General features: G+C 38.4%; 1 protein-coding gene across 1 annotated transcript; it reads right to left on the reverse strand.

Annotated features, from left to right (window-relative positions):
• Window positions 1-431: 431 nt before the first annotated feature.
• Window positions 432-1,699, reverse strand: LOC110931994 (FK506-binding protein 5-like). Its single transcript, XM_022175362.1, has 2 exons — window positions 1,467-1,699; window positions 432-1,425 (listed from the first exon to the last, which is right to left on the reverse strand). The coding sequence occupies exons 1-2, from the start codon at window positions 1,697-1,699 to the stop codon at window positions 432-434; spliced, it is 1,227 nt and encodes a 408-aa protein (XP_022031054.1).
• Between the last annotated feature and the right edge of the window lie 11,109 nt (window positions 1,700-12,808).

Consider the following 12,808-nt stretch of genomic DNA (forward strand, 5'->3'; position numbering starts at 1 on the left):
TTCACAAACAAACATTCAATATCCTTCGCAGAATAGTTCACTATCCACATCGGATCATACAGATGAATGTATCTGCTTTCATTCCCAACTCGGTACACAATTATTGCTTCAGTCGTCATGCAACTATACACCCAGCATACAAACCCTTCATGAAAATTATGTTCCATCTTCGGCAATGCAATATTCTTTATGACCCTGGGCTTCTTGATCTGCAGAATTGTTTCTTCAATGCCTGTAACAGGATCCGTCTTCTTGACTTTCTTAGGATAATGTGGCTTCCAGTGACGAAATTCTTTGAAAGCTTCAAATTTCATCAAGCCCCATGTTGGCATATCATGAACTCTGACCGGATATGATAACGTTCTTACTTTGGGCAACTCTTCAACATCCCACCAAGGCAGAGACATTATATCTTGAATATACTGGAAATACTAAACGCCAAATTCTCTTTTGATAGCATAAGCGTTGAATTGTGGCAGATAACCCCAACTTATGATATCACCCAGAGAAACATCTCTATCTCTTCTGTAATACTGCAGTGGTCTTTTGTATTTCCTATCCGTATCCTTCCTGAACCACTTCTTTCTTTCTTCACGTTGTTCTTCTTTCGAAATTTCTTTAAAACTCTTACTCTTGACACTTTCAGCAATTTTTTTTCTCAATTCATCTTCATTTGCTTTACTGAAAAACTCAGCAAGAGTTGGAAAGCTAGAAGTATCAACATTAACATTCGCAGACTGATCATCATCACCCCAGTCTTCTACTTCCACTTTATCATAATTATAAGCTTCTTCAACGTACTTGTACTGATATTCAGATTGCTGATTGATGTCAAATTCATTCAATTCCTTTTCAAAATCAAAGTTAAAATTATCTTCTTCAACATGCATCATCTTTATGATCTCAGCTCTTATGTAAGTATGCAATATCTCACCTTCCTCTACATCATGTTCAAGACGTAGAATCAATCCTGTATCCTGATCAACACTTTCATCAACCTTTTCAGCATCATCATGCTCCCCCTTTCCTCCTGCATTTTCTGGTTCTTCGTTTGCATCGTCTTGAAGATATTCATCAATATTCTCTTCTTGTGACGCTTCAGTTACTTTTATACCAGAATTACCTTGATCAGCATCATCATTTCCATCATCATCATCACTATGTACAGAATATACTTCATCTGCATCATCTTTCAGATTATCATCTTCATCTTCTTCATCATCTTCATCATTGTCGTTAATCTCACCAGAAACTGAAGTTATTGGACAAGGATCTAGAACTTTTGTCGGCTCAGTCAGAATAATTGCCCTTTCAGTCACTTGAATATTATCTTCAACTAGAACACTTTTACCCTTATCTTTCATTCCAGCTTCTATTTCAGCTTCACGTTTTGCTCTAACTTCCTCAGGTTCTATCTCTTCAAACCTTTGCTCAATTGGCTTTCCAACACTTTCTTTAACATATACTCTTCATGTTCTTTCTTAGCATTCTTGGCTTCTAACTCTTTATTTTTCAACTTAAAGTACTCATTCTGCTCATCCCTTCGAGACTTTTCTTCTTCCAATTCAACTATTCGAACTTTCAGGATATCTATGTCGGCTTGATCAGCTTCAATCTTTTTCAATAGAGATGAATTCTCCGATTCAACAGACTTTAAACGTTCCTCCAACTTCTTTTTCTCACTCACCACATCATTCATCTTCTTTTCTAACTTCTTCACAAGATCATCATTTACAAAGCTAAAATCATCAAGCTGTTCAAGAACTGTACTCTCTGGAATATGTGGAAAATTTCCAAAACCAGACGATCCAGGAGTAGTATGAACTGGTGGTGGTGTGATTGGTGGTGTTTGTTGGATATTTGGTGAAGTTATTGGTGATTGTACATGAATAGGTGATGAAATGCGATGTTGTGGTGATGATTGTGGTGATTGTAAATGTTCTGGTGATGGTTATTGTGGTGGTGATTTTGGTTGATTTTGTGGTGGTGGTGGTGGTGGTGGTTTAGATTGTGGTTCTGGTGGTGGGTTTAATTTCAGCTTGAATTTTAATTTTCGTGCTGCTGGAGTTCCGACACGTTTTCTTGATGTAGATTTCTTTCTACCTCCAGAAGATGGTGATTTTACAACCTGAACATCCTCTGGTGGAACATACGTTTCATCATTATCCGAACCCCTCTTTCTCTTCTTTTTTTTTCTCTCTATCTTTTGGATCATAGTTTTCTCTAATCCAATGATCAACTTCAGGATCTGTATCACTTTCTGCACCAGATAAACTCTTTTCAACATCATCAACCACTTTCTTACCAACTGCTTTCTCAGCTTCTAACGTATCATCAATATCTTTCAACAACCGCTCGGTTTCAGGAGTTAATGGATCTTGATCTTTTTCAACATCAGCTTCTGTTTCATCAACTTCTGGTTCAACAACTAGCATTGTTTCAACTGCTTTCTTTCTACATTTCTTCTGTGGTTGAGAAGATGATCCTTCTTCAGCTTGAGCTTTTGGTGTAGGAGTTCTCTTTCCACCTTTTTTCTTTTCTTTTTCCACCTTTGTATACCAATCATTTCGAGTTTGGCTGAAATCTTCTAACTTGGTTAATTCATCAGTTGTACTTTTTTCTTTCATCTCAGCATCATTCCTACACTTCAAATGATTTACTGGATCTGGATCTTCATACTTTTCATCTTTGATGAATCCGAAAAACTCTGTCTTCTTCGGTTCTGGCCAATTCTTTGTGTACATCCTTTGACCATCCTAAGCATACATCCTTTGACCATCCTTTCTGGAAACCCTGTTGGCGAATTATCATCATCTGGAAATCTAACACTTCTCGTACAAGCTGTTCGGTGATTATAATTTCTTTATCTTCATTATCTATACGAACTATTGAATTAATGATATCATTCACGTCATCATAAGTAGCTTTCTTCCAAAATCGATCAACATGAGATTTGAATACTTTGTGTTGATCCGTTAAAGCCTTTTGAATCGGTAAACACTTCATGAACGGCAAAATTTCCTTAAAAACGACCATCTTTGATAATGTTTCATCGTAAACACAGCAAGTATTGTGCGATGATTCAAATTCTACGTTCGATGCCTGAAACACAAACATAAACAAACAAGTTAAACATTTTGCACAAATTTCAAGACAGATTTATCATTCATACGATCTGGTATTCATGCGATCTGATGTTCACATGATCTGACCATTTCATACGGTCTGGTTAATTCAAACGAGTTGACCATCTCAAACGATGTGGATCCCAAGCGAGTTGATCAATTTCAAATGATGTGAACCCCAAACGATTTGGCCAATTCATGCGATCTGGAACATCAAACAATCCGGCCATCTCGTGCGAACTGGATCATCACTTCGTTTGAATCAACATTTATGAACAGTAAAATTTGCAGGTGATTAAAACGTGTTTTTATAATGAAATTGATAACCTAGATATATTCTATAACAAATTCCGATCACATTGAAATGATTTTTATTTGATTTAGTCCATTTTACAAGCCTAGATATAAGTTCAAACATTCGGTTCATTCGATGTCATACGAGTTCATGAGATTCAGTTCAATTAAGCATCAAATAGTACCTTTCCCATGATATAAATTGTGTAAACCAACTTATACAATGAATCCGAACAACAAGATCACTAGATTAAGGCTTAAAAACCAAGAAATCAAACAAATCTCTCAAGTCGCTTGAGGAAGGTGTCTGATGCGGTGTGATGTGAAACAGAAACGTTCACGCGATCTGGTCTCCCCTTTATATAGAGGATCCAGGTCGTGCGAGATGAATGATTGAAACATTTTGAGGAGTTCGTGCGGTTTGGCCTTGTTTGACACTGTTTGGCCAGCTCGCACAAGTTGGCACCTCGTGTGAACCAACTGATTTTCATAATTTTTGAATTTTTTAATCTTTTTTACTTTTTACCAACACACTCAGTTTACCAAGTCCAAGTTAATGACCTTGGCTGACCAAATTCTGATCTCGCTGACATTTTTAAACAAATTAAGTTCAAATTAATGAACTTTTAAACATTTTGAGCAATTACCAACATTTTTCTCAAACTTTTTCTTAACCAACCCAAATGATCCAACATGTTTAGCACTGTGGGACTTTGATCATCAAATCCCCAACGTCTGTTGTCGAAAATAAGATGAAGTATCAAATCTTTTTGGATTTTTCAACATTTTGCTAAACAAATAGGAAATCTTTTTGGATTTTAAGAAATAGGAAACTGTACAAACATATTTACAGACATCCTTTTTTTGTGAGTTTGTGTAAGAGGATCATATCAGTTTTTGAGACTGATCACTAACACCGTTGATCTTGATTTAACTTTAAATCTTAAACAAATTCACTTCTGATTGTCATTATTGTTGTCCACTTAAACTTCTACACAAGTTTCAATTGATTCAAGATACGGATTAGTGTTTTAAAGACTTAAACTTATTCGCGTGTCCCACCTCAGAATATACTCCTGTATCAAAATTCCCTAGATTCAGTCTTACAGGTGAGTATACCAATCTGATATCTGTTTCTGGGTTAGTGCGAGACCTTGAGAGCTCAGGTATGAACTACCGTTCAGTCAAAGAGATGAAGGCTCGACTCTAGGTGTGTTCCCTTTAGGGAATCTTTTCTTCAACTGCAATTGATTCATATCTTTCGATATTTTTCAATTTTTATGCAGAGGGTGAACTTTCAAAGCGCATAAAGTATTATACTAGGTCTAGGCCATTGCTTCCGCAATATCAGAAGACCAGGTATAATACCCCAGATATCAAACAGTATAAAGACCTAGTATCTCAGAATCAGACAATCTCTCAAACAAGATTTCGGGGGTTACCCATATATCCGAGAGATGTTCCCCACGAGATAAGCAAGTATTGATATTTAGGTTTATATCTCGAAAACAATCTACTAGTCGTGTGAAGTCTACTGGCACATCATCAATCAGACTTGTTTAAAATCATTTTGACTTTCCATTTCTTTAGCATGTTGTGATAGTCCACTGATTTACTATCATTTCCTCTTTTTCACAACAAAACTCATTTTGTCTTTTTCAATGTTTTTGTATTTATGAAATTTTATCATGTTTTTGTATTTTCTATAAACTTTCTCCCCCCTAAAATCAAAACATATTTTTGTGTTTTTGGTTTTATCAAAAGCAGTAAAGAAACTATACAGAAAACATGACAACTAGACGTAGATCACTTCTGATCGTCGTCCTCCTCGGCCACACACTCAACCACCCTCCCAGAAAACAAATTCTTTAACCCGTTCAATTTTAAAAGATAATTAAATCTTGTTTTATCAAAGGGTTTTGTGTAAAAATCAGCTCTCTTATCATCGGTGTGAATATAATCAATTCGAATCAATTTTTTCTCGTAGAAATCACGAATAAAATGATGTCCAATCTCAATATGTTTTGTTTTTGAGTGTTGTACCGGATTTTTAGTGATATTAATGGCCGCCTCGTTGTCCACAAAAATTGGTGTGTCTAAGAATTGCAAACCATAGTCCCTCATTTACTGTTGAATCCAGAGAATCTGGGAGTAACAACTGGAAGCCGAAATGTATTCAGCCTCACAGGTCGAGAGAGCGACTGTAGTCTGTTTCTTACACTGCCAAGTGATTAGCCGAGTTCCGAAGAACTGACAACCAGCAGTTGTGGACTTAGCGTTTAACTTACAGCACCCGAAATCAGAGTCAGAGTATCCAGTTAGAGAGAAGTCACCGGATCGGGGATACCACAAGTCGGTGCTTGGGCAACCTTTGAGATACCGTAAGATTCTCTTCACTATCGTCATGTGTGATGCTCTGGGACTTGACTGGTACCGGGCGCAGAGGCAAGTTGGATACATGATGTCCGGTCTTGATGCTGTCAGATATATTAGCGATCCAATGACTGACCGATATTGCGTTTCATCCACTTTCTCACCACTTTCATCCGGACATATGCCATGATTAGTAGCCAGGGGGTTGATGCGGGAGATGATTCGGACATATTGAATTTGTCCAACACATCATTCACATATTTGATCTGGTGTATGAAGATTCCATCGGGCAGTTGCTCAACTTGAAGACCTACGAAGAACTTCATCTCCCCCATTGAACTCATTTCAAACTTCTTTTTCATGACCTTCTCAAATTCTGTACACAACTCTTCATTCGTTGATCTGAAAATTATATCATCCACGTATATCTGCACGATAAGTAGATGTCCTGCAACCTCTTTAGTGAACAAGGTACTATCGACAGTCCCTCTGGTGAACCCGTTGGTCAGCAGATGCTGGGAAAGTGTCTCGTACCAGGCTCTCGGGGCGTGGTGTAATCCGTATAACGCCTTGTCGAGTAGATACACCTTGTCTTTATGTACAGGATCGGTAAAAACCGGTGGTTGTCCGACGTACACTTCTTCTTTAATCTTTCTGTAGAGGAATGCAGATTTGACATCCAGTTGGTAGACCTTGAATCCCTTCCATGACGCGAACGCCAAGAAGATTCTGATTGCCTCAAGTCGAGCAACGGGAACATATACTTCAATAAAGTCAATCCCTTCTTGCTGACTAAATCCTTGGACTACCAAACGTGCTTTGTTCCTTACTATAACCCCTCTATCATCTCTTTTACATTTGAAGACCCACTTGGTCTTGATCAACTTCTGATCTGCCGGGAGATCAACCAACCTCCACACTCCAAGCTTTTCAAACTGTTGTAACTCCTCTTGCATTGCATTTACCCAACTCTCTTCGGTCAATGCTTCTTTATACGTTTTCGGCTCTACCTGCGAGATAAAACATTTTAATAAGAAGTCTACTTGTAAAGGTGCTACAGAAGAGTAAAAACATGTAAGCCCTTTGTTTATTTGTTCGCGGGTTTTCACGCCACTTTGAAGGTCACCAATGATTTGTTCTGACAGATGGTAAGATAACGTTCTTGGCATGACTGTATCCGGTATGCTCACTTCCGATTGCAAATTTGTTATATTCTGATCACCCGTGTGATCAACAGCGTTTGAAGTTGCAATATTTGGTTCCTCGTCATAAATCGGATCGGTTTCCGATTATGAGTCATCAGATTGGTCAAATATTGGAGCTGTTTCTTCTGGGGGTACATGTGCAATTCCACTTGGACCAGCCTCATGATCATTTGAACCCACGGTGGGCGAAGAAACTACCAACGGTCTCGGCACTTGTTCTTGTGAAAGAGACTGCTGTTGTTGGTATAAGAATGCCAGTTCCTCCTCATTCGGCTCTGTCAGCAAATGGAATGACTCCCAGAGATTATCGTAATCAAATAGCAACCTGTTTCCGGGAAATTGATTCGGAGCAGTAAACCTTTGACAGTCAACGTGTTGAACTTGTATGATCTTCCCCAAACTCGGAACAAAAACTCTCTTAAACGGACTAGCGTAACCTACAAAAAAACCTTCATTAGCTTTTGCACCAAATTTACCGTCTGGATCAACGAATGTGCATGGTGATCCAAATGGTTCTAAGTATTTCAGATTGGTTTGTAAAGATGAAGTAATTCAAAACAAGTTTTCTTGAACTTCTTCACCGTAAGAACCCGATTGAGCGTGTAACATCCGTAGCAACCGCTTCACTCCAAAAATATACCGGTAATTTCGAATCTGCTAACATGGTACGAGCTGTTTCGATCAACGTACGATTTTTCTGTTCTGCGACACCTTTTTGTTGAGGATTATACGGTGCGCTGAATTCATGAAGAATACCCTTATCGTTGCAGAATTCGAGCATACGATTGTTCTTGAATTCCGTGCCATTGTCGCTTCGAATACATCTAATCGGTAGTTTGTAAACATTCTCCATCTTTTTTAATAGCCTCATCAAAGAATCAAACGTTTCCTCTTTTTTCTCTAGAAACAACACCCAGGAGAATCTTGTAAAGTCATCAGTGACAACTAAACAATATAGATCTCCACTTATGCTTTTCACATTTACCGGTCCGAACAGATCCATATGGAGTCTTTCTAGCGGTAATCTGATGGAGTTCAAGAGCTTTTTCGGGTGCAATTTCTTCGTCTTCTTCCCTTTCTTGCATTCAATAAAGTCATCGTTAAGATGGAAGCTTTTCAAATTAACACCTTCTACAAGATCATTATGAACTAAAAAGTTCATCTTTCGCAAATGAATATGCCCCATTTTATGATGCTACATGATGGATTCTTTTTCAGTCGCCTTCGTCTTACTCACAAAGCAATGTGCCTTCTTATCTGTCGTTGTTGCAACGCTCATGTCTAGTATATAGAGATCGTTTTCACGAGGAGCGCGCATCAACACCATTTCTTCGGGTATCTTAAACCCTGGTTTAAGAATCAGACATTCATCTTTTGTAAAATGAACAGTGAAAGACTTATCACAAATCTGAGAAATACTCAACAGATTGTTTTCTAACTCTGCAATGTAATTCACTTTATCAAATGATACGACCCCGTTAGTAAGTATTCCTTCTCCAACAATTCTTCCACCTTGAGTTCCAGCAAACCCGACATAACCTCCATTGATTGATTTGACATCGTATAGAAGTGCTAACATCCCTGTCATGTGTCGTGAGGCGTCGCTATCCATTATCCATTTCGAAATGATAAACCCTGGAAGCCCCTACACACGTCAAAAGACATTTACTTAAACAATGATACCCAAGATTTTTCAACATTTGGTACACTACCAAAAACAATATCATGAGCTACTATGTCAAGTTTTGGAATGTTAAAAACAACATTTGGAACATCGGTTTCTAGTTTTGATTTTAGAGCTCCCTCCTTGATAGGTGGAAATTCTTCAATCAACTTTTCTAACTCAAACTCATTTTTCTCATTATTGGTTGCACAGATTTTTGGTTCAGATTTTAAAACCTCTTCCATTTTCTTGTATTCAAAAGAACGTTTAGGTTTCTCCACCCATGATTGACTTTGGGAAGTCTTTGTTTTGGAATAAACCTTTGAAGTCTTTTGTGATTTTGAAGATTCACCAATTTCAAAAGTTGATTTTGGTTCTTCGATAGTAATCCGTTCTCAGACCGGCACTTCACTAGTGAGTGAGCAGAAGGCCTGAAAAGTTGAGAATGTTGAAGAAAAGTTTGTAAAACTAGAAGTTTGTTTAGAATTAGGTGAAATCAGTGTTTAAACATTGTAGAAATCCTTTGGATCTGAGTTGTTCTTGGTGGAATGAGGTCACACTTTGGTGTTCTTGAGAACCCATGATGACATCATCCTAAAACAGCCCAAATCTAGAGGTTTCATGGTGAAAAGTTGAGATTTAATGGTGAAAATGATGAGAAAGTGTGTGTAGATCAAAGAAGTACAAGATTGGAGATGAAAACTTACAAGAATCGTGAGGAATCAAGAGAAAAGTGGCTGAGAAGTCGAAGGGTCGGAGGAGAGCTGTCACATCACATGAACAGTGATGTGACAGGTGCTATTTATAGGTGAAGAGAGAAAGGCGGTGCAGAGGAGACGGATCGGAGGGCCTTCCGATCGGATGGCCATCCGATCGGATGGTCATCCGGATGGATGACCATTCGATCGAATGGTCCTTCGATCGGATGGTTCAAGTGGGTTAGTTTCCGACTTTTTGTTTCGTGCGTTGAGCGTTGCGATGCGTTGCGAGTAAGCGATGCGATAGTATTAGTTACACAAATAACATAATTCCTACTAATCACAAAAGTAAACCTTATATTTCGAGTTCACGATGAGATTGTGTTGCAATAGAGTTGCGATTGCGTTTTCGAATAATCACCTCAAACATAAATAAACATGCACAAGTAACACATAATGGCACACACACACGTAAAACAATATCCAGAACTCATAATTCGTATTGCGATGCGATAGTGATGAGATATCGATAAGTAGATGAGCGTTTAATAGCAATTTATTGCATTTACTCCACATAATACAACTAAAGTAACACAAATTAAAGTATTGATTATCGAGTCGAAGAGTACAAGTAATAATTAAGCAAGGAATGACAGATCGAATTAGCAATCTTTTCTTCCTTTGACTTTGACATTGACTTGTACTTTGACTTCAAAAAGTCGGGTTGTTACACCTACCTCTGCCAACATGCATTAAATCACCCGATGATCCACCTGAATTTCTTCTTCTGTCATCTTCGCCCAAAATGAGATCCCGCATCTTCACAAACGTAAACTTGCTCGTATCTGAAGAGCTCGTAACAGTAGTTACGGTTCCGGACCAAATATCGGGTAATGAAGACAATAACAATAGGGCTTGAACCTCATCATCAAACTTGATGTTCACAGACACCAAACGAGACAATATCAAGTTTAAGTTATTGATGTGCGTTGTAACTGAATCACCTTCCCTCATCCTAGTATTCACAAGCTCTCGAATAAGATAAACCTTGTTCGTTGCAGAAGGCTTCTCATACATGTTCGATAATGTTGCCATCATTCCTCTAGCTGAGGTCTCCTTCTGGATGTTGAATGCAACATTCTCCGATAGAGAAAGCGTTATAACTGCTCTGGCTTTCTTATCCATCCTATCCCAATCTGCTTGTGGCATTTTTTCTGGCCTTTCATCCTCGAGCACTACATCTAAGTCCTTCTGACAAAGTAATGCTTCAATCTGCATCTTTCACCAACCAAACTTTTTCCCGTCAAACTTTTCGATTTGCACCTTCCCGTCTTCTGCCAAGATAACAAATAACACAACAAAACGAAACTAAAAGTGAAAAAGTAGACTAAAAGGAAAATCAGCACTAAAACAATTGAAACCAAATGACACTTGATCACTGGCGTACGATTTTGTTTCTCTAAATTCTTGGGTTGATAAGATCCTTGCCAAAGATTGAGGGGTCTTTTTGCAAACAAGGGAAACTTGATTTTCCCTTTAAGAAACAAAAAAAAAAAAGAACGCCCAGTTCTTTCTTCTTCCTGCGCTCTGCTCTCTGCACTCCACAAAATCAGTCACCAAAGTGCAAAATCAAAAGCCCTAATCTTCGATTTTGGAACCCTAGATGCGATATCTAGCAACAATGGTCTTCAATTTTGTAACCCTAGGCAGCGGCTACTGGGTTATCGAAACCCTAGTCGCAATCTACAGCAGAGTCTTCAATCGGAGCCCTAATCGATTAGGAACTGACGGCGGTGGTGGCGGCTGGTTCAGAAACCCTAGACGCTATGCCTGCGACTGTGACTGAAACTCGAGACCACGACTTGTTCTTCGACAGGTAAGTGTTCTTCTTCACCTCTTACCTAGTTTGTGTGAATCGATCAAGAGCCTGAGCTCTGATACCAGTTGTTAGGACCAGAACACGAATCACACAAACAATATAAAAATATGCAGCAAGCACACACACTCACGCACTCTAAATCACAAGAACACATGATTTATAGTGATTCGATCAAGCTTGATCTACATCCACTCCCACAACTAGTTCTCTTCTGTATTAGGTGCTCAAAAAATTTACAGACATGAATGAGAAGTATATATAGGGGAACAATTAGGGTTGTTGACTTTAAACTACATTAATAAAGAACACTCCTGCTAGATGCAGAAGGAGTGTAACAAAGAACACCCCTGCTAGTCAAATCATCCACAACCCAACACATACTAGTCATTTTCCCTAACTACTAAGTCAAGTATAATTGGTTTAACTAACATAAACAACAATCAAGTTAACATACAGGCATTTTAGAAATCAACAAATACAAGTGCACCGTTATGTAAAACAGCTACAAAGGTCATGGAATATCTAACCTTTAAATCACAATGTTCGCAGAAATAATGCTTGCACTTCGTCGCACTCGATCAACAAACAGTTACCTGTAGATAAAACAAGCAAACAGAAGTCCATCCTCATCATCATCCTCTTCCTGATCATCATCATCATCCTCATCATCTCCTTTCATTGCCTATTTCCTCTTCCTCCTCACCTTCTCAGCTTCATCCCACCATCTCTCCATCTGCAATCCCAACTTATACTCCCTACAAACATGCGTAAACTTACACGAATCACCATGCCCAAAATACCCACTCTCCTTATAATCCTTACAAATATCTGGCTGGTAACCTTGGTGAAACTGTAACATGAGTCGTAGCCCTCAATGGTCCATGCGAACAACACGCTTTCTTGCTAGCAACTGTCTTGCTACGTATTTTTTATATTCCCTAATTAAATACAAACTGAAAAGAATACCAGCTAAAGTTAAAACGGATATATCAGCTGACCTGTCATCCAATCGTGTAAGCTTGCTGGCCTAGCGGGCTATAACTTCATGTATTGTCCGCCCACCACCAAAAAGAAGTTCCTAGATAGATAATCCGGTAAGCTGAAAATAGATAAAAGATTAAATTAAAAAATCTCATGGCAAATTGTAAAAAATAAAAATAAAAAAAAAAAAAAAACTGAACTCTTATGACACCCAATACATTTAAACTTGATGCATCCCCTTTCTGGTGCAATGGGGTTATTAAGAAATTTTGTGATTGCCAAAAACGAAGGACAACAGGCACGCCATCCTCTTTTATATACGGGTCACCAATTTATTGACCAAGAAGTTCAAACAACAGACCTCCAGCAACTTTGACCGGAACCTAAGCAAAATTCGACCATTATCAAACATTTTACCATTGTAACAATCAAAGGATATTAACAATCAAAATAGTTAATACCTCATATAAAAGGTGTTTCACTCTCTCGTTTATGAGCCGGCTTCATTTCTTAAAGCAAGGCCAAACGCAGGATGTTACCATGAGGCGTTATTAAGCCATGAACTAATGTGTTAATGGTCTGCAGCCACA

This window comes from Helianthus annuus, chromosome 3 (genome assembly GCF_002127325.2).
Source record: "Helianthus annuus cultivar XRQ/B chromosome 3, HanXRQr2.0-SUNRISE, whole genome shotgun sequence".
Taxonomy (NCBI): Eukaryota; Viridiplantae; Streptophyta; class Magnoliopsida; order Asterales; family Asteraceae; genus Helianthus; species Helianthus annuus.